Source organism: Physeter macrocephalus, chromosome 10 (assembly GCF_002837175.3).
Source record: "Physeter macrocephalus isolate SW-GA chromosome 10, ASM283717v5, whole genome shotgun sequence".
NCBI classification, from domain to species: domain Eukaryota; kingdom Metazoa; phylum Chordata; class Mammalia; order Artiodactyla; family Physeteridae; genus Physeter; species Physeter macrocephalus.
The window spans coordinates 22,806,553-22,829,887 of record NC_041223.1 but is presented as its reverse complement, the minus strand read 5'-3'; the positions used below and the strand labels follow the sequence as shown (position 1 = coordinate 22,829,887).

The following is a 23,335-nucleotide window of genomic DNA, read 5'->3' as shown; positions in this document are numbered from 1 at the left end:
GAATTTAAAGTTTCTAAAATTAGAAAAGCTTCTATGGACGCTATTAATATAATCTGAGGTACTGGAAACGATAATTCCTGAAGGATGCCAAAGGCAATTCATGTCTTTACCTTTTCTCCCAATCAACAAACATTATTTTCTTTTTGTTTTTCCCTTTCTACCCATCCTTCAGCCACAAAAGGGGGGTAGAGGCTGGAAACAGAAGAGAAATAAAACAAAATCTCTTCTCCCTCCGGCCAGCGGCCAGCAGGGAGCGCTGGTGCCATAGGCGGTATCACAGCCAAGCTGCTCCACCTCCTCCGGGCTTAGAACTGCTACGAGCCAGGCGCACTGAGGTTGTCCCTGCTGGGAACCCGTAGTTGCCTCGATGTTGCTGAGCAACGGGAAAATGGGCGGGATATGCCTGCGCGTTAGTGCGCGCACCCTCCCAGACGGAAGCGGAAGTGTCGGTGGCCGGCGAGTAAGAAGGGCTTATTCCTGGAGTGGAGATGGCGGCGCTTAGTCCGCTGCCCCCGCTGCCCCAGTTGCCCCCGCTGCCCCCACAGTTTAAGAGCATACAGCATCATCTGAGGACGGCTCAGGAGCATGACAAGCGGGACCCTGTGGTGGCCTATTACTGTGAGTCTTTCCGAGTCGCCGCGGCCCTACTCACCCTTCGGGGCCCACACACCGCCCCCTGGTTCTTAAGGCAGGCCCCGCTCCCCTTGCTTTAGATCTGAGCTTTGACCTCTGACTTGCCCTGGGAATCCCTTGGGGCCCCTCCCTCCTCAGGGATCTCCACCTTCTCTCCGCCCCCTCGAAGGCCCCAGAAAGGCAAAACTTCAAAAGGACCATGGTGTCCACCACCTATCCAGTCTTGTGCTTAAATATTTTTAAACAGAATACTTGGGCTCGTGAACTCTGGAACACACTGTTCTAAGGTTTTTTTTCTTCGTGTACACACAAGAGCCTCCTATCGCCACCAGGGAATCCTGATAATAACCTGGGTAGTTAAGTAATTGAGTTGGAGCTAAAACGAAGGTAAGTGTCCCAAAGACAGTAGTGATGTGGACAAAAGGAAGATTGACTAGTTGAAACTATAGTAATAAGTGCAGGTGAATTAGGACAACATGCAAGCGCATTCAAAAATTCATAAATGGAGAGTAGCTGCTACAAAACAAGCACTTGGATTTGTCCATTCCCCCTTCTGCATTCAAACTACCCTGTCGCACCAATGAGAATTTATGGTCTTGTTTTTGAATAATACCTGGGGTTGAGACAGTTGGTAGCAATAGTCTCACTTTGGTTGACTGTGATGCTTATAATCTACAGGTGATGAAAAACACAGATTAAATTTGTTGACACTTTTTCCTTTGCAGTGAAGAGAGTAGGTCCGGTAAACTTTATTTCATATTCCATATTCTAATATTACTGCAAATAAAACACGTAACTAAGCAACTATAAAGCTTCTGAAAAGGATTTTTAGCCTTGAGAAGCGCAATATAATGTGTCCTCTATTGTGGTCGTTATAAGATTAGCTAAAAAATGGACAACTGTCATTCCTGCCATACTCCAGGTGACCCCATTTTCATTTCTCAAATTGCAAGGCCCTTTCAAACTTCCACGTTCTTCACTGTCTTGGACCATCTTCCTTTCTTCTCCACTTGGCAAACTCCTTATGATTCAGGGTCTAACTCAAATGTCACCACTTCTGTGGGCAGTAAGTTGATTACTCTCAAGGCTTTACCTCAGCTTGTTCAAATTGTAGCAGCATTTTTCCATTATACTTGTTTTTGAGGTTCCTCAAGTAGGGACCGTTAGTCTTTCATTCTTGTAGTTATTGAGATTCTACCTGTATGAGCATTACCAGGCACTGTGACTACAGTTCCTGTATTCATAGAACTTACATACTATGGGGTGGGGAGATTAAGCAATAAAATGAGTATATTATATAGAATATTAGAAGGTTACAAAGAAAAATAAAGCAGGGAAAGTATAGGGAGTACCAGGAGTAGGGTGGTAGGAAGTGAGGAAGGGAATTCATTTTTAGACTGGTCAGGGAGAGCTTCACTGGGTTCACATCTGAGCAAGACTTGAAAGGAGTGAAAGGCAGGCTTTGCATCACTCGGGAAAGAGTACTCTCCATAGAGGGGGTAACAAGCATGAAAGTCTTACTTGAAGGAGGATCAAGGTGACCACTGTAACTGGAGTGATAGAGCAAGGAGAAAAATGATGTGATTAAAGTCAAAGAGGTTATCTCTTATAACAATGAAATAGGAACCCTTGATTCTGTGTAAAACTAATCCCTGTTTATGGGTTCTGTATTATATACCTTTGTGACTGCCCAGAGACCCTTTATTTCCCGTGTCATTATCTTTCTTCTTTTGCTATTTCTTTCTAAACTTGCCCCAGTTTCCTTTATTTAAAAAATAAAAGGAGCTCTCACTGTGACATTCCCCTAAAGTTGCTGTCCTGTCTGCCCAGCCTCAAAGATAAGATTGAAATAATTGTCTGTAGTTGTCTTCACATCCTTATCTCATAGAATTTTTTCAGCCCATTGAGGTCTGGTTTTCATGCCCATTATTTCACTGTAATTGCTCTCCGCAGGGTCATGAACAAACATTTTTATTGCTAAATCCAGGTGACACTTGAAAAATATTTTTGTTATGAAACATATGCCTGTTAAAGAACGTATATAATGTATGTAAGGAACACTAAAATGAATACTAATGTACTCACCATATTTGCTGCTATTAGACTTAAATTTTTGCTGATCTGATGAGTGTGAAATGATGTCTTATTCGAGTGAAATTTGCAATTCACTGAGCCTTAATAAAGTTGAGCATCTTTTCATATTTTAATTAACCATTTGTGATTTCCTTTTGAAATACCTATTTATTGCTTTTGACCGTTTTTCTATTTCATTGTCTTTTCTTAATAATCTAGCTACTGATCCTTTGGTATATGCATTGTGATTGTCTTCTCCAAGTTTATAGTTTTGATTTTTCACTCGATTTATGAAATCCTTTGATGTGCAAAAGTTCTTAATTTTAAAATATGGCCAGTTTATTAATCTCTTCTATATGGTTCATGTTCTGATTTTCTAGGCCTTGATTTGTTTTTGTGTACCTTATTTGGCACTTTGGCTTCCTGAGTTTGTAGGTTGGTGTCTTTCATTAAATTTAGAAAATTTTCTACTATCATCTGTTCAAGTACTGCTTCTCTGCTATCTCTGTTCTCTCCTGCAGTTTTAATTAGGTATGTGTCGCATTTTTCTCCTTTAGCTTCTTTGTCTCTTAATGCTTTCATAGTTTGTATCCATTTTCTTTCTATGCTACATTGTGTATAATTTCTTTAGGTCTGTGTTCACCTCCACATATCCTATTGTAGAACCCATCTGTTGAGTTTCTATTTCCATTTTTTATTTCTAGATGTTCTCATTTTGTTTTTAAATCAGCTAGCCATTTTTGATAATCTTTTGTTAACTGTGTTTTTAAAACACTCTTCTTTAAATGCTTTAAAAAATATTTACGTTTATATCTGCTGTCTGCTAATTCCTGTGCATGTTGTATTTTAGGTGTGATTCTGCTGTCTAACAGAAGATGGCTCATGATAACTTTTTTCCGTGTAATTTATGCTCTAGATGTACTAAAGCAGTGCTCTTCAAACTTCAGTATGCAAATAATTCTACGGGAATCATTTTCACAATTCTCAACTTCTGTATGTTTCTTTCCTGACAAAGTTCCTTTGGTCACGGTAGCAAAGTAGTATGCTTCTTCTTTTTTTTTTTAATCATCTCCTGTTCTCAATTGCCCTTCTCCTACTTTAAAGAAGAAGGACATACTCTGACGCCTCATTAGCATTTTTATGGTGTATTGCCCTGGAGGAGAAGGTGGAAAATACTCCAGGGTGTCCAGAAAAAAGGGACAATTCAAATAAATTACTGGTATTAGTGAAACCTCCATTAATTAAGGTATTAGGTAGAGCTTCCTATCTTTCTCTATCTTATTTGGAAGAAAACCAGTCAGAGCAAAGAATAAGCTTTTATTTTAAAATGCTGGGCATGAGAAAGAAAGGATGTCAAAGGAACATTCTAACATATAACTTTTAATAAGGGGAGCAGTCAAGAATGAAACTCAGAAGAAGGAGGAATTGTTCTTAGCTATTAGCAGCCATTGTTTGGTCATTTTGGATTTTATCCAGAGGAGTGCAGAGGGACAGTTTGCGACCAAGATCAAGTGCAAGATGGTGTGGAGAGGGTTAGCTGTGGGGACAAGGACGTGAACGTACCACAGTGGAAACTACTCTGTATTTCAGAGTCTCTTACACTTGTATGTATATATATTAAGGGTGACATCTCATGTTCAAAACTGGCCTGTGTTAAGGTGTTCTGAAGTTTAAGAATGGTAAGAGTTTTCATTATATGACCTTACCTTTTTGTTCTCTGTTCCTTACTAACATGTCATTCCGGAGGTAAGAAACAAAAGGGAAATGCTGAAGTGGGGCAGTGCCTTATTTCATCCAAGTCACAAGCTCATGTAAAGGTCTGTAGGTTATCAGAATTTTAGAATTAGAATTCAGAAATGAGATGGGGCTTGTGGGGACGTGTTAACATATTTATTCGAATTAGAGAAGTCACATTTTTCTGAAAAAAGTAAACCTCCAGTGGCTGATTGGTTTGGCTTTAACAACTGGTTTTGCCATTTATGTAAAATGGTGGACATTCTCCTTAAATGAGGTAAATCTTTAGCTCTGAAGTGTTTTGTTTTTTTCAGAAATACATTTAAAACAAGTGACAAAATTAAAATATTAAAAATTTTTTTTCCCTGCCAGCAGATGTTGAAATGAACAGTATTTCAGTTTTCCCAATCCTGTGTCACTGTCTTAGGATAAAAAGAAGCCTTTGAAAGAAAATGATGAGTCTTTCTTTATAAGATCTTTTCTGAATACTTCACAGGAATTGAGAAAACGAATACTCTAATGATGGGGTGACAGATTCTTTTCTAGTCTTAAAACAAATTTTGAGGCAGACCTAATTAAAATGTCAGCTAAGAGAGATTGTTAACAATATTATTTGATGATAAGTGATGATGTGGTTTTTAGCCTATAACCCAGAAGGAATTTAAAGAATTCCGTGATTTTGCTGTGACAGAGCTTCCATTCTCATCTGCTGCTTTATATGAATGAATTTTCTCCCTTGTTAAATTCATAAAAATGAAAGTAGGAATAGACCAATACTCTACCCTGGTTCATTATGAGGATAAATCATATTAATTCATAGATAGGCAGTTTAACTCATTATTTGATGCATTTCCAAGAAAATTGTACTATTTATACGTAATGATTATTAAAATAAATAATCATGTTGTCTTGATCAATTATACATAATAATAATTGCCAAAACTCAATTCCAGAAGAAATATTTTAACACATAGTACTTTCTCTCACAGGAAATTTTGTCAAAATTTCAATTTTTATATACTTTCTGTTGCAGAGCACTATGGTAGGATAATCAAGTAGGACTTTTGAGCATTCAAATACATTTTTTTATAATAAAATTCTATAGGATAAGTAAATAGAAATATGGGTTAAAAGAAAATACAACAGTGTATTATTTCTGACTCTTAAGAGCTTTTTGTATCTTGAAATAGATTATAATAGATACCGAATTGCTATGGTATTTACAGTTGAAAGAGTGATATAATTTTTAGATGTCAATATTTGATGTAGTACAGAAATTACATTTTTTACCTGTTTAAACTTCTGATGAAAAGTGGTAGATGTCAACTGAAAAATGTGTGAAGGGATACATTTCTATAAACTTAGAGCAAACAAAAATATTCTAAATTCCTAGAGCAAGGAAGAATTTTTTGTGAGCAAAAAATTCAAGATTATTTTGCTAATGTACTTGCTGATTTATAAAAGTTCCATATTCTCTTATTTCTGAGGCTTTATATATGTCGCTCTCTGCTTGGAATCCCCTCTGACTTCCTCTTAATCTAACTAATTTATGCTTGCAGACTCAGTACTTTTTGCATTGGTTTTCCTGACCTCATAGAATGGTCTAGAAATTGTTTCACGTATGTCCCTCATCTTGATCACATTGTGTTATAACACTATTATCTTTCCGTCTCCTGGATTCTCCTGGAGGACAGGGATTGATACCTTTTTTTCACCTGGCACATAATTGGCATTCATAAATATTTAATGAATGCCATTGTTCTAAATATTATGAATATTCCATTCTTACTAGAATGTAAGCTCTGTGAGAGCAAGAAGGTTGTCTTACTTGAATCTCTTAACTCCTAATACAGTACCTAAGCCATGGTGGATAATTGTAAATTATGTAATTTACGTGTAATATCTGTTGATTGAATAAATGAACTATACGGTAATTCTTAGTTTTTTCACATGCTCTTACTACAGTAAGGAAACGTAATGAAAAGAATTTCAAAACAGTATTTTATGACTTATGGGTATTAGATCAAGTCACAGATATGTCATAGGATGTGCCCATTGTGCCTCCTCCTTTCCAGTATTTTGTGATTTCCAAAAATGATTTATATCTGGCCTCAATGGGAATACTCTAGTGTTTTATCATTTTTTAAATTGTTACCTTAATATTCCTACATTTCTAAATTGTTTGATCTTTTATTTTCTTTTTAAGTCAGGAATGAGTGTTGAAACACCATAGATCAAATTACTTTTTGACTAATATGCTTAGTGTTTACTTCTCTGAAACTTTTAATATAGTAAGTAACAACAAATTATTAAATTTACTAATATTTGGAGCATCTCCTCATTCCTGGAAAGAATCCCATTAGATTTTTTTTCATTAAACTTTTTATTTTGAGATAATTGTAGATCCACATACAGTTGTGAGAAATAATACAGAAGATCCTGTGTGCCTTTTACCCATTGTGCCCCAATGGTAATATCTTGCAAAATTATAGTACAGTTTCACAACCAGAATATTGACATTGACACAATCCACTAATCTGATTTAGACTTCTCTAGTTTTCCATGTATTCATTTGCGTGGGCGTGTGTTTTTAGTTCTAAATAGTTTTGTCAGGTGTAGGTTCATGTATCCATCACCGTAATGAAGATAGAGAGCAGTTTCCTAAGAAGAATCCTTCATGTTACCCTGTTACAGCCAGAACTTTATGTTTTGGGGGGAAGTTCTTTTTTATATTTGTCAATTTCTTACATTTAAAAAATTCGACTTGAGCTAATGTTGATGTATTAAAGTTTTCTAGAATATCTTTCATATCTGTCAGATTTTCAAATTTATTAGTTAAAAATTACAAATTTAACCTTCCCGTCCTTTCCTCATACCTGTCACAATCAGCCAGTCATCAAACGTTTAAAATTTTACTTATCTCCTTAGTTTTTCTGATATCATCCCCTCACCTTACATCTAAGCTATTGACATAGTTTCCTACCTTCTACTTCAAGCAGGTAATCCCTGTTGCTACTAAAAAGTTCTGCTTTAAATGCTTAGTGGAAAAAAACACAGAATAAAAGAATGATAAAGTTAACTAAACATTTAGGAATTGTATGTGACACAAACTACAATTAATTTATAAAAACATTGCATTAGGAAAAAATATTTGCAATAGGTGAGAGACAAAGGGCCAATATCCCTGATATATAAAACACTCATATAAATCCATTTTAAAAAAAAAAACAAAACTAAGATTCCCATAGATAAATGGACAAAGAATATGTACTACTAAAGGAGAGAATACTAGTTACTAACATTCGGGTAAGTTAAAATGGCATACCTTTTTTGGACTATAAAGTTATAACTCAGTACAAATGAGTATATGGTGAAATTTTCATTGGCGTGGCTGTGTGAGTTGGTTCATAGTTTTAGAAAGCATTTTTGTCAGAGTGTATGGAATTGTAAAACTATCTGATGTTCAGTAATTCCAGTTTTGAAAAGCTTCTGCTTAGGAAATAATCACTAATACATTAAGAACTTTATGCACAATTCTCTGAATGATTATTTATACATTTGTGGCAAGCTCAAAACAACCTAAGTATATATCATTGTGGAAATGGTTAAGTAAGTTATGGTATATCCATTAGATAGAAAGTGATGTAATCATTTAAAAATTAGAAAGCATCTTTTGTAACATGGGAGAAAATTGATATAAAAATACAGGATATAAAATTTTATATTACTACGATTTGAACTTTCTTATATGTACGTACATACATACACTTGGAGAAGAAATTGTGGCTTTTAGGTTTATGTATGGTTTTCTTTTGATTGTCTTTTTTTTAATGTTTTCTATTCTGTAAGTGGGCATGTCTTATAAATACTAAAAAACAAAAGCTTTATTAAAAGCAAAAATTTGTTTAAAAGGTACTTGTGGTAGCTCCATCTGACTATCAGAAAAAATATAAGTGCCTTTAGGAACCACTTATGATTTGAACATGGCATCATCTTTTGTAGTTTTAATCAAACTGAATTTCATTCCGTTTCTAGAACCTTACTGGCTTTCTGTTGTCTCCAAGCCTTCCAACATTGTTCTCTCTCCCTTGGTACCTCTTCCCTTCTCTACCATCCCCGCTTCATTTTTATCCTTTGGATACTAGCTTGAATGTCACTTTTTCTGGGAGACCTTCTCTTAAACTCCCTAATTTTAAGGTACATCATCTCTGTGTCCTCATTATGCCTTGTATGGCTTTACCTCATTGCTTTTCATTTGCCTATTGTGTCTTCTAGATGGTAAACTTAAGAAGGCTGCACCCTGCTGGGAGCTCTTTATTCATTTACTGTACCAGGTAGTGCTAGGCCACTAGACATATTTACACAATAAAGAATAGGTGCTCCAAAAATGTTAAATTGATCTGAATTTTAAGGCAACTATGGTCACTACAGGGAACTATGGCCTTATAGCTGTCACTGAATAAAGAGGCCAGATGACTAACATTTATGTAGCTCTTGGCATTAATAACAATACGTTTCTTCAGGGCATCTGATTTGAACCTTATAGTTAATCCTGGTCCTTTTATTAGTAAGTGATGGAGCCAGGACATGAGTGACAGATACTAGATGAGAAATGGTTATATGTAAAATTGTTGATAGTAGGTAGTAATTAGGATACCACTTACAGAGTGAAGGTAAAGGGACTAGTTAAATTGGTGAAAAAGAAAGGGGGAGCCAGTGCAGTAATCTGGAAGATTCCTAATAAGTGGAGGGTAGAAATGGAGGACAGGCTTGATGTTATTAACATATCTCTGAGCTCTGTATGTCTCTTTTTTTTTTTTTTTCCTTAATGAAGTCAGAAAATACTTGAGTCTCTACTAAACATGGGCACCATATGATAACTATTTTGATTCTGTGAAGTTTGGTGTTGTGGATAAAGCTAAAAGTAGAAAGATTCCTTCCTTTTAAATTTGCTTAAGTAACTAAATACATAAAGTTTCAAGTTTTTTTTTTAAAGTTTCCTCTAGGGGGTGATATTGTACAGTTAATAGACATTCAGTGAAAGTGTACAAGTGTTCTTTCAGAGTCATGTTTATATGATCATAGGAAAATTAAATGTAGTTTTCAGGAAGTTGTAAATACGTATGGTATATTTCATATACAAGATGTTATAAGATGCACAAGTGTAAATTTTTAATTTAGTTTAAATAAAGGCTGAAAAATATTGGATTTTTTGATTGATGGTGGATATTAGGATTAATAATCAGTTGCCTGTTATTTTTTTGTTGTTACAGAGAAATTGGATTTTTTTAAATGACAGATAAGTTTAACTAAGCCAATGAAGATAAGCAGTGGCTTTTTTTTTTTTTTTTTTGCTGATTTCTGAACCTGTTAACGATTAATTTGAGCCCATAGTCTTCTTTTCTAAGTACTTATCGTTTTTTATTATAAGCTGACTCGGGATACTTTACTGTAGCAATGACAGGTTAATAAATACGCACAGAAAGTTGGACTACTGGCTTATCCATTAGTAATCCATTCTTTTTGTTTTTGCAAACATATATGCAGACATGCATTTTATATCATAAAATAGTCATTTTAATAATTACTCCTTTTTTGAGTAAAGTAAATCATTTTGGTTTTAGACTCTTTCAACCTGTTTCTAAGGTTGAGGGGACAAGATCAGTGTAGTCATGTAACTTGTCCTTATCTGTCATTGTCTTATGTTTGGCACCCGTGCAAGTTTAAATCATCTTTGATAAGATTCTTTTTTTTTAATGACAGTTATGATTGTTCAAAGTGAAAGCTTACATCCTCTTGAGCAGCACAGGTTTCAGTGCTTGATAAATTTTCACTTTCATTCAATTCATCATGTATTTTTCTGTGGCTTGTCCAGGTTTTTTGGTTTTTAGGTGTTTTTTAATCCCAGTTAATTGTTTCTCTTTGGAAACACTTTGGAGTCCATTGTACCTCCACTGTGGGCTTATTAGATATTCCTCTTTGTTTTAATTTTTTTAATAGTTGCTCTAGCATTTACAGTAACTTATCACAGTCTACTATCATATAACACCTCACATATAAGTTAAGAACTTCACTTTCTTTTCTTCTGTCCTTTGCCTGTAGTTGTTATAAGTTTCATTTAAACATATACCATAAACCCTAGAATATATTTTTAATTTTTTAACCGTCCTTTTTAAAAAGATTCATAAAATGAGGAAATACAATTTTTAATATATTCCCACATAATTACCATTTTTAGCACTCTTCATTCCTTTGTGTAGATCGTTTTAAATCTGGTATCATTTTCTTTCCTGTTAAAAAGTTTATCATTTCATTTGTAGGATTGCCACCAATTCTTTCAGCTTCTCTTGTGTGAAACAGCTTTTATTTTCTTCTCATTTTTGCTGGTTAAAAAATTTTAATTTGTCAATTGTTTTTCCACACCTCCCCACCTTTGGAGGGGAGGATTCCAATTACATGTATGTTAGAGCACTTGGTGTTTTCCCACACCTCACTGAAACTCCGGTTTTGTGTTCGTTTTTGTTTCTCTTTTCAATCCTTTTTCTCCCTGCTTTATTTTAAGTAGTTCCTATTGCTGTGTTCTGAAGTTCACTAGTTTTTTTCTTTTATGGTGTCTAAACTACTATTAATCCTGTCCAGTAAATTTTTAATTTCAGATAGTATATTTTTCATCTCTGGATGGTCCATTTGTGTTCCTTTGTGTATGTTCTGTTTCTCTCATTTTATTCATGGTTTCCATTAAATATACTTTATAATAGTTCCCCAGTATTTTAATGTCATTGTCTGCTATTTCCATTATTTTGTCATTGTTTTATCTTATCTTATTGTTTTATCTTACGTTCACATTCTTCTGCTATTGCCATCATTAGTCATTCTTGATTGTTTACAGGACAGAGTGAATTTTAAGTTCTTGAATGTCTGTTCTTGAAAGGATTTAATCCGACCAACAATTAAGTTAATTGCTGTTCAGTTAGATTCTTTTGTGCTTTATTTTGTTTGTTTTTAGCTTTGGGGAGCAGGTCTAAAGTAGCCTTTGCTTTAGGGACAGGTTAACCCTATCACTAAAGCATATCCCTTTGGGGGTCTCTACTGAATATCCTGGGTAAGCATCTGGGGCTCTCCACTCCTTTTGGTTGGAACTTGAATACTTCCCAGCCCTGTGTGTGCTCTGGGGACAATCCAGCTCACAGCTTCTGCTCATTCTTTGGCCGTGTGGAGTTTTCTCCTTCACACGCACTATGGTAGGGTTCTCCTGAGCCTCAAGTTTACCCCTATACAGATTTCTGGATTTCTTTTCTTCATAGCTTCATCCTCTTCAGAACTCTTCCCCTCAACTTACAGCTGCCTCAGTCTCTGTGAACTCCAGTCTGTTTTCTCAACTCAGCTAGAGGACTGTGCTCTGCTTTGGACTCCCCTCCTATTCCTTAGACTGGGATGTACCTCCAGGCAGAATGCTAGGCTGATATTAGTGTCACCTCATATGTTTCCTTTCTTCAGATGTCTTGGTCTTACCATGTTTGTTTCCATTGTCTGAAAACTTGTTTTGCATATTTTGTCTAGTTTTTTGGTTGTTTACAGTGGGATAGCAAATCTCACTACTCCATGTGGTCAGAATTAGAATCTGTGTTCTCATTTTAGTAATCGAATCATCACTTAGTGTTTGCTAAGTACCAGCATGGTCTTTTAGTAGGAATTCAGAAATAGCCAACTTTTTCTTAAAGCTACTATATTATGACAGAAGCTGTAAAAAATTTGTTTAAGAAGGAATGAGTGAAGTAAATACCCTTTATTAATATATATTCATTCATACTTTGTTTTTATTCTTTGATTTGGAAGTCCATTCACAAAAGATAATACTAACCATATAGCAGGGATTTATAATATACTTATGAGTAGAGTAATATATTCAGTTCTATTTATTGGAATAAAATTTGCCTTTCTACATCAGTGTATAGCATAATGATTCCTATCTGAGTGCTACATTAATTTAACCTATTAACTCATCACTCTTCACAATTGCTTTTATATACCTTTTGTGTGTTTATATCATGCATTTCATATTTTTAGATTTCTCATGTATAAGCAAGGGTGTGTTAGAATGTTAATGTTTAGATTTTTAATGTTCATACCTTCAGGATTAGTAAATGTTTGGCTCCTAAATGTTTCACATTAAAGTTAGGTTGGAAAGTATTTAATCCTTTTGCAAATATGTTTCATTACTCATCTTCAAATAATATTTATTCATAAAAATAAACACATTTCCTTGATGAAATAAATCAAATATATTTTCTTATACATGATTCGAGCTACATATTTATTCTGTTTCGGTAGGTAACTTTCCATGTTAGACATTAATTTTTCATCATGCTGCTGCTGCTACAATGAATTACTTGTTCCGAACAGAGCTCTATATGAAAGTGATGCTTTTTTCCATCCATTATGAAAAAAGATCTTTTGGTGTATTTATTAATTTTCATAAGTAGATTTAATGTCTTTTCACTTTTATTGATATTAGAAAGTGTATCTTGTGATACAACTTAAGAATTGTAAACCATGTAAGATATTCAAAAATGTAAAAGGCCAACTTTTATCCTAAATCTTTCCGGGTCTGAGATGATTCTTTCCAGTCCTTCAATTAAAGGTGTTGCTTTATAATAATGTCCTTATAATTGCAAAGACTGAATATGCATGTAAGCCAAGAAAAAAAATGTATGTAAGTGAAACCATTAAACTATATTGTCATTAAACTATATTTTGAGTATCAGCCATTTGTATTAAAGTTAACTTTTAAAGAACAAGAAGCTGACATTTGTTTATATTTGTGTTGTGAGGGAGATTGCTGATGGTTGTGGTGATAGTGAATTGGGAATAATTTGATTTTTGCTTCAAAGGAGATATAGATAATCTTCATCTCTTGGTAGCAAGAAAGTGCTGATTAATTTTCTGCACGTTTGCTTAATGGGCTGTTACCTATGCTGGATAGCCATTTATGCCCAAAGTTAGTCCACTAAGTAGCTAACTATACTCCATAGATGGTAGGATTCATATATTGTTCACTACTTTGATAAAGTAAGGAGAAAGACCTCCTAGGGAAATGAAACTGTCAGTACTGTATTTCCTCACATTATTGTGTTATTGTGTTGACTAATAGTATATATAGATAGCGAGTAATTAATTAATTTCTACTAAATTTTCTGTGTGTGTGTTTGGGTGAGGTTTTGTTTGAAAGATGTTTGAAAAAGTCATTTGAGAGGTTGCGAAGATAAGGAAATCAGTCTTACACAATTAATATAAAATGTCTTCAGAGAATGGAGAAAACAGGAGAGAAGATGGTAAACAAAATAGAGAACTTTAATATTTTCAAACCAAATGTTTCACGTAGGATGCAAAATGTTGACACATTATAAAAATATGGATGTTTAGGGCTTCCCTGGTGGCGCAGTGGTTGCGCGTCCGCCTGCCGATGCAGGGGAACTGGGTTCGCGCCCCGGTCTGGGAGGATCCCACGTGCCGCGGAGCGGCTGGGCCCGTGAGCCATGGCCACTGGGCCTGCGTGTCCGGAGCCTGTGCTCCGCAACGGGAGAGGCCACGGCAGATGGAGGCCTGCATACCATAAAAAAAAAAAAAAAAAAAATATGGATGTTTAAACAACTGTAGCTTGTGCTCAGTTTATAGTGATGCAAAGTGTATTTTACTTTGGTCGAATAAATAATACTGAAATATTCAATTATAAAAAAAGGTATTACGCTCATTTGAGGTTGATAATTATGGTATTTATAGTGATGCTGATCTGCCAGTGGTCTCTGTTGCTAGTATGTAGGCATAGGGAGAGAGGATAGTTGGCCTTATATATGAGTGTGCTTTTGCCAGGGGAATGTAATAAAAAGATTCAGGGATAGGAGATAGGACAATAAAGTTCAAGAAAAATCTATCATAAAATCAAAGCTGGTTGCAGAGGGAAGTTAAAGGAGAAAAGACTGGTTGTAATGAAGAAGTAGGGCAACACCAGTGAACTGGAAGCCTGTTGTAACAAGCAGAGTTTAAAATTGAAAGAAAAGGTATTATGCTTAGAGTGAGTGCTTGATGTACTGATATTGACAGTACAGCAGTTTGAGATGGTAATTTAGTTATGGGGTGACTGGCATGTAAAGGAGAGTATGTACAGTTATTGGAGATCATGTTGCTAAGAATTGAGAACACAGCACTGTGTTTGCATAAGAAATAGATTTGCTTTTTCATCACAGAAAATTCAAAATTACAATTGCTGTGTAAAATAAGGATTTATTCCCTCATTTAAAGGAAAGTCTGATGTTGGCAGTACCCAGTGCCAGTGTGCCAATTCCATGAAGTCATCAGGGACCTAAGCTCTTTCTAATTTCAAGTCTACAAACTAGCGCGATTACCAAGGTCGCCTTGTGGTCCAAGATATCTGCTAGAGTTTCAGTCATCCCATTTCTATTCTTGGCAGCAGGGAGGAGAAAGGGGAAGGAGTCAGTAAGGTCTTTCCCCTGCTGTCATTCCCCCTTTTAAGGTCCAGAAGTCTCTCCCAACAATTTCTGGTTATATGATATTTGTCTTAGGTAATAACATGGCTATATTTTGCTTTGAGGAATACTGGGAAAAACACTGTTTTGGCTAGCTACATTACAACTCCCTAATAATGTGTAGGGATCTAGTTTGTAAAGAACACGGGGAGAAAGGATGCAGGTAGACAGCTAGCAGTCTTTGCCAGAAGTATTGATTATCCATGTGAACAGTGAAGTTTTCAAGATGGTGGAAACACAAGGAAAGGCCCTGAGGTCCATGGGCGATTACAAGCATAACAATCCAGTGGAAGAGAGTGGATGAGCCCTAGACCAGCGTATTTAGAAAACATTGAGAGAATACTGTAACAGTGGGATGCAAAGAGAAAACCAATCATACTTGCCAATTCTCTTTTTCAATTCTCTTACACACTGGAAGGAATGTAAGAGAATTAAAACTCATTACTTGAGAGGACTGCAAATAAAATGATTTCTTCAAGTGACATTCAGGTTTTAATTAAGACAAAGAGGAAGAAGGAATCTGAGGAGAGGTAGGGGAGTTTGCTAATTCTGAAACAGTAGTTCCAGGGAATATGGTAGAAGGAACAGGGCTGTGTGGAGAAAATACAGTTTACAGTTGAGAAGAGTAAGGATGCAGTGAGCAGTGATTCTTAACCTTTTGCTCATCTACCCACGAGTTAAAAATAATTAAACACAAATCTCCAATATTATGTAATTATTTATAAATAACTTTTCTGTATTGATGTATTAATACTATATATGTATTATAAAAATACTATATGTGTTATAAAAGATATGTAAAAATAGGAACTTATAAAGAATGAGAGAGACGTATCAATAGAAATGCTGATATCTTCTTCCCCACACTCCTGCCAATCCCTGGGATCTTATAGGTCTCAAAGGCTGCAGCCTCAGTATAGCTTAAGCTGGGGACTATTAGGGGAAATAGGAGCAGCCTAGCACAGCATTGATCCCTGCACTCAACTAAAAGCCTTCCCCTTAAAAATAAGAGCAAGAACACTTAAAATTCTTCAGAAAAAAATTTGTAATACCATAAGACATAGTAAGATTAAATTTGGAGGAATTATCAGTTATAGGTATTATCATGTGAGATGACATTTAATCTGTGATCTCAGTGAAATCAAATAGCCAAGACATATAAAAAGCAAAAACATATTAAGGAACCACAAATCATTAGAGAAAGGAAGGATTATTTATTGAGTGTATTTGAGACAGATGCCAGTAACTGAGGTGGATGCATGTTATTAAAAGTTAAATTCAAAAAGGAATTTAACTGGAAAAATCATAACTGAATATCCGGTTTCTTAGAGATAAAAGAGCTTTCCAAGCTTAGAATTGATCGGGGGAAAAGATCGCTTTGGCTACATAAATATTTTAAGCTTCTGTGTTTTAAAACAATATTAAAATTGAAAGATGGCACAATATTTGCAGCCAATATGTTTATTTTCCAAAGAGCTCATGTGATGCACTTTTAATAAAAAAAAAAATGCAACAAAAATGCTGGAAGACCAGAACAACTCACAGAGAGGAGGTGTTGGGGAGTTCAGTCACAATTATAACAACAAAAGCTGACTAAAACAGGTACAGAGCTTGAACAACTCAAGAGATATGACTGGTTTGAAGAGGGGAGGGTGTTCAGCCATGCTTTAAAAGGCGTGGAGTGGGGAGAGGTGATTAGAACCTGGTACTCAAATGGGTAAACGACCTGGACATGTTAAATATGACTGGTTAAAAGAAAGAGAAAAAGACAAAATTTAGTCACACTTGTGATTAAAGCGATGGATAATAAAGTGCTTTTTTTGCTTCTCAGAATTTTTTTTTTGTCAGAGTGATATCCAGTGCTGGTTACTGTGCAGTGAAAATGAAAGCATCATGCTTTTTACACTGTAAGTCAGTGTAAACCTGTACAGTACTTTTAGAACTCCATTTTTTTTTCCTGTCATTAATACCTAGATGGATCAAACTCTTAAATTTGATATAGAAATAAATGCGTTAATTAATTAAGCTTAAAGCTCTATAACATGAGATAGCTCTAAAAGCCTAAGCCTTCAAAAGTATTCCCTCAGATACAGCTATTGAAATTAAAAATACATGCAGAATACATAACTGTATTATTTGTATATTAATACATCTTTAAAGAAGATATGATTGGGTTGACATAATTGAATTGGAAATCCTGAGAGTAGCTAACATACCAAGCCATGTTCTAAAGCTGCAGTAAATAAAGCAATGATAGACCAGTAGAGTAACAAATAACAAGGCAAGATAGACAATATAAAGAATTAGGCCCTTTTATCCCATGAAAACTTAATATATGCTAATGAATGATAAAAGTGGCATTTAAATCAGTAGGGCAGAATGCGCTATTCTTTCATTCATGTATTTATCTATTCAGAAAATGTTTATCGAAGGCCAGGCACTATCCCGGATGCCAGGGATACATCAAACCAAGTAGACTACAATCACCATTTTCATGGAGTTTAAGTTGGAGTTGTAGTAGAATCAGAGGATAAAAAAATTGAAGATGATTACCTGCTGAGGAGAAAATAAAGCAGGGAAGGGGGATGGTGTTCACAAGATTCCATTTGGTGGGGGAAACATAACACAGTTCTGAGATTGATAAGTTTAACATCAATTTTTAATATCAATTTTTTGTGAGTTTAGGAGAAATGGGTGCTTGCATGTGTTATAGATATAACTGCATAGTGGTAATTCGTTTTGGAAGACAGTTTTTGTTTTTGTTTTTTTTTTGTGGTATGCGGGCCTCCCTCTGTTGTGGCCTCTCCCGTTGCGGAGCACAGGCTCCGGACGCGCAGGCTCAGCGGCCATGGCCCACGGGCCCAGCCGCTCCGCGGCACGCGCAACCACTGCGCCACCAGGGAAGCCCCTGGAAGACAGTTTTAAGAGTAGCTCTTAAAGTGAGAAAGGTACTACATATACTATGAGTCAGCAATTCTCATTCTTGGAATCTCCCTCAGGGAACTCTTGAATGTGTGCTCAAGAAGGTCTGGTAGCGCAACATGGTTTGTAATGATGAAAATCTGAGAACTACCCAAATGTGCTTTAGTTTGTTTTGGCCATAGTGTGGAACACTGTAGTGCTACACAGATCTCCTGAGCATATTGTTGAATGTAAGAGGTAAATTATGGGCAGTATATGTACATACCAGTGGTAACAACAATTACCACCAAACTTTACAGCTCTTATCACTGGGAAAGCTATTTAGGATTGTGGTAGCAGAGAGGTTTTTAGCTTCAGCCTTATCTCTAATATTTCTATTTTTTTAAAGAGATGGTATACTTATTTTTATTTGTATATATAAAAATGACCAAAAAAATTCTCCCTGTTAGCCTCAGCTCCAGTGGCATTTCCCATTGTCCCAGCCCATATTGTGTATTTTATCAGTATTACTTATCTCGCCCTTGGCAAGTGCTCTTGTACACGTGGTGGTTTTTCTGAATGCCCTCACTTACCTATTAAATTGCAGGTCCCTTTGACAGCTTAGGACCTAGTCCTTTTATTTTTTAAACATAATGCCGAAAGAGAAGGCCTTACTTCATAAAAATTTGTTATCATCATCATTCATCTTTCATTCTTTGGATAATATTTTTGTGTTCTTTATATTTGTGCATAAGAGCCATAGTAAATGAAAGTTTTATTTTATTTCTAAATTCACTTAAAATTTGAATTATTAATTAGACAAAACATTTTAAACATTCAGTCCTGGAAATTGTTCAAATCGTATTTTTCTTTGTAGGTCGTTTGTATGCGATGCAAACGGGAATGAAGATTGATAGTAAAACTCCTGAATGTCGTAAATTTTTATCAAAGCTAATGGATCAGTTAGAAGCTGTAAGTTGAACACTGAAAATTTATTTTCTGATTAATGTTTTAAATGCTGTTTTATTTCATTTGTGTGTGTGTTGTCATTTTAGTTCTTCCTGTTGGCAGCAATCAGCAATGTCATAGCTGAGGAAAAATGAGACACATTTTTTTTTTCATTTACATCATACTGCTTAGGGAGTTGTAAGTAGGTATAAGTCGGTTTCAGTATCTTTACATGTACATTATATCTTGTTCCAGGTTATTGTAGGTGACCTTTGAGTCATTCTTTAGTAAGTGACAAACCCTTTCTAACCTTCCTTCATGCAGTCACACGGATGATTGATTTGGGAATTCTTAAATGGCTCTTGTAATAATGAAATCGGGGACTTCCTTGGTGGTCCAGTGGTTAAGACTTCGCACTTCCACTGCAGGGGGTGCGTGTTCAATCCCTGGTTGGGGAACTGCGATCCCACATGCTGTGAGGCACGGCAAAAAAAAAAAAAAAAAAAAGGAACGGGCTATTTATTTAGTGAAAAGGACCAAGAAGGAAGTTGCCTATTGTTTCTTCCTCCTACTCTTGGTCCCATAACGAGATACTCTTATGGTCTAGGCATTTTCCTCTGCTAGCAGAAATGTGGTAGGTGACTAATAAGTCATCTTGAGCTATGATGGAACTTCACAGGTTATGTAGAAGCACGAATCCAGGGAAAATTGAAGGATTTGATTGGGTGTCAGTGCATCAGGAAGGCAGTGTTAAACCATAGTAACCTTTCTTAGTAAGCAGGGCTCCACCCTGTGCCTCCCACGCCCAGCCATCCCAGTTTCTTTTTTAACAATGTCAAGGTTTACTTCTCATTAATGCGTCACCTCCAAGGCAGTTATATTCATAGCTGTGGCTTACTTTTTATTTGCTTATATAGTTATGTGACCTGCTCAAGAGAATTAGAAACCTAAATATTTATTTGATCAGTTGCATTATTTTGTTTAGAGAAACAAAATTCAGACATATTAAAAATCAATACACTTATACCAGTCAGCCCAGAACTTTTTTTAAATGTTGAAAGTTATTCAGATCAAAGCCTACTTGTATTAAGCAGCCATGGGCAATAGTGTTCTCTCTAACTTTGTATGGGTGCCTGGCCTTCTGACCCAGAATCCTGTCATCTGCTACTATTAACCATCCAAGGTTGCCTGGTGGCACCACTGATGACAACTCAGCTGCCCTTGGAGCCTGTCTGGCCTTCGACTTCTAACACTGCTTCTGTGGATGCAGGAAGAATTTGAGTACTCTTCTTTTGGAGGGTGGGGTTAGGAGGTGGGAGGAAGAATGTGTCTGACACGTAGCAATACATTTGTACAATACCGTCTCTTACAGACATTTTACATAGAATATATCTCTTTATTAATTTTACAGCTTAATAATAATAGCTAAAATAACAGTAGCTTATGGATAAGACAAAACTCAAACAGTTCTTTATAATATGCAAAATGTAAAATCACATTTATAAAGACACTTACCAGGAATTTATTATTATCTACATTAAATAACAAGGAAGTTCATCCCATGGTGAGAACATAATCTGCTTGTGCTATAATGTTTATATTTATAGTTGGAACACTTCAAGTATATTATGTTTTTGTTGCCAGATATTTTATGCTGAAGGTGAGATGAAATGACATGCTCCCACTAAATTTTTCTAGAAATAAATTGCCTCTATAATTAAATCATTTCACAGTGTGGATACAGTAAACCAGTGTTATATGTGGGGCTTTTTTTCTGTTTTTGTTCAGGATAAGCGTGCCCAGGTATCCTTAAATTCCAGCATTCAAACTCTTCTGGGCCTTAATTATAAGAATATGTACTTTGCTGATTTTTTGAAAAATCCTCTTGCTTTTTCTAAATTTAATTTGTTATTTTATAGTGTTCTTTGAAAAAAACAATTTTTAAACAGTAGTGTGGTACTCAGATCTAATATTCCAGAAGGTCATTTTACTCCAGTATGACAGTCTGAGTAAAATGTAGGAATTTAGTTTGTTGTTTTTAAAATACTTTAAATTATTGTATGTGTAGGAAAGGGATGTACTGACTGGAAATTTACATGGTTGTAAATTGTGTTGATTTGAGGTATATATTTGTCTAAATTTTTAAAACTTCCATAATCCTATTCTAAGTTTGTTTTCTTATACCTTACTTAGAATTAGATCTCTAATGCAATGTGCTCTGAGAGATACTTTTTCAGGATATAATGATCCTTCTCATTGTATTTTTCTATATTTGATAGAAGAAATTGAAATAGGAATAAATTAAAAATTTAAATTATGTATGGTTAGGAAAGAATTTCTTAATCCCATTTTTAGGATACTTGTTAGTACATTTGAAATATTTGTCTGATGCTTTACATAGATAGTCGGATGTTTTTTATTATTGATTATTTTGATATTTAGAGCTAAATGATACTTTCACGTTATCATGAGTGTCTTTCTTCAAAATTTCGTGAACATTGGATTTGATTATTGGGAATTTTTATACTTAAGTATACACTTCTGTGAGCCCAGAATCATAAGTTATGTATCTCATTTTATTTTAGCTTAAGAAACAGTTGGGTGATAATGAAGCTGTTACTCAAGAAATAGTTGGTTCTGCCCATTTGGAGAATTATGCTTTGAAAATGTTTTTGTATGCAGATAATGAAGATCGTGCTGGGCGATTTCACAAGTAAGTAAAGATAGATAAAATAAAAATTATAAGTTTAGTCACTGTATAACCAGAATTTATCCAGTTTTCTCTTGATTACTCTCAGACTTCCTGATTAACGATTTAGATTTTTTTTTTTTGAATCTCAGAATGAGTTTGGGTTACAAGAGTGATCCTGGCTTTTTAGAGAAAATGGCTAAACGAAGAATACCCAGGGCAGATTCATTTTCTTAGTAAATATACCCTAACTAGCCATTTAGTAAAATCTATGCTGATTTTAGCCAAAAACAGCCTGGTCCAATGATATTGATTTTAAAAATTCCCACCCCTACCAATTCAAATGATTTGTCATTATTATAATAAGACTTAAATACAAAGAAATACACATGGCTTGATATGGATTCAGATAGTACTGTCATTATATTTTCTAAAATCAAAAGCATACTATGAAACCTTGTTGTAGCAAATTCACCTGTTATATGTGTTGTAACTTCCTCCTAATAACAGATTACAGAAGGAGCTCCATTGTGTTCTTGAAATCTGATTTTATTTAAAACATTAATTTCAGAGTGCTTTTATAAACATTGGAAGTTTTCGTCTTGTAGCTACAAGACTAATTCTTACATTTTTCATTTGAATTAGATGAACTTTTCTTTTCTCTTCCAGAAACATGATCAAGTCCTTCTATACTGCAAGTCTTTTAATAGATGTCATAACAGTGTTTGGAGAACTCACTGATGAAGTGAGTGTACATTCTTTATTGTCTTATTAGCTGGAGATCAGTATTGCTGCTTTTTATTAGTTTTATTATTGCATTGTTTATTTAGAGCAGCATGTCCATCAGAAATGTAGTGTAAAGCAAAACGTGTAATTTTAAATGGTCTACTAGCCACATTTTAAAAGTGAAAACAAAAGATGGAATTATTTTTAACGATAAATGTTATTTTTTTGTAGTAAGTTCTTTAAATCCATGTATTTTATACTTTAGTGAGTGCATAGCTACTGTATTGGTCTCTGAACCCCAGGTTCAGAGTTTGATTTTATTAAGTGTTTAAATATTACTGATCCTGGATGCTGTTAAATTTCTGTACTGTTATTTGGTAAACATTACTGGAGGCAGAGACTTTTTAGTGCTGTTTTTTTCCTATTTTGTTTCTAGCCAGAAATATTATTGTTAAAGATTTGTCTCTATTGTGAAATACATATAGAACTTGATATTTTACAAGATACTTCCTATCCATTTTATCAGTTTGTTTCTCATAACCACTCTAAGATAAGTAGAGCACATATTCATTTTATATACGAGCAAACTGAGGCTAAGTGACAAACTTGTTGCCGTGAGTTCAGTGTTGTTTTCACTGTAGCAGGCTTTACCATTGACGTGGAAAATTTGTTTTCTGAGAGGGGAGATATTAATCTAGAAAGAGAACAAAAGAGAGAGAGAAAGGAAGGAAGGGAAGGAGGGAGGGAGGAAGGGAGGAGAAAAGAGAGTTACAAATGAGACTGATAGAGGCATGTCACATTAGTGATTTGAAATCTATGAAGAACATTGCTTTCTATGAAATGATTTTTTCAAAATGGTGAGCAGCTCAGTGTATTGTTCCAAACGAAACAAAGTACAATCAATCTATGAGATATTTTACATGTTCTTAAAACAGTACATCAAAACTGTGCAATAAATGCTTTGTTTATATGTAAAATGTAGTTAAGCTCTAGGCCTGATGATCATAAGCTGAGTTTTTGAGTTGGCAGAGATGTGCAGGACATTTCAAAATTGTGCGGAATGAGGGACACTTTTTTTTTTTTTTTT

At 35.0% G+C, this 23,335-nt stretch overlaps 1 protein-coding gene across 1 annotated transcript in view; it reads left to right on the top strand.

The window, feature by feature from the left end:
• Nucleotides 1–439: 439 nt before the first annotated feature.
• VTA1 (vesicle trafficking 1) overlaps nucleotides 440–23,335 on the top strand; it is a 74,084-nt gene continuing 51,188 nt past the window's right edge. Inside the window, exons 1-4 of the mRNA XM_024122601.3 lie at nucleotides 440–618; nucleotides 18,763–18,857; nucleotides 21,419–21,546; nucleotides 22,192–22,267. Of these exons, the coding sequence (XP_023978369.1) occupies nucleotides 489–618; nucleotides 18,763–18,857; nucleotides 21,419–21,546; nucleotides 22,192–22,267 (429 nt within the window). The 5' untranslated portion in view covers nucleotides 440–488. The remainder of the gene's footprint in view (nucleotides 619–18,762; nucleotides 18,858–21,418; nucleotides 21,547–22,191; nucleotides 22,268–23,335) is intronic.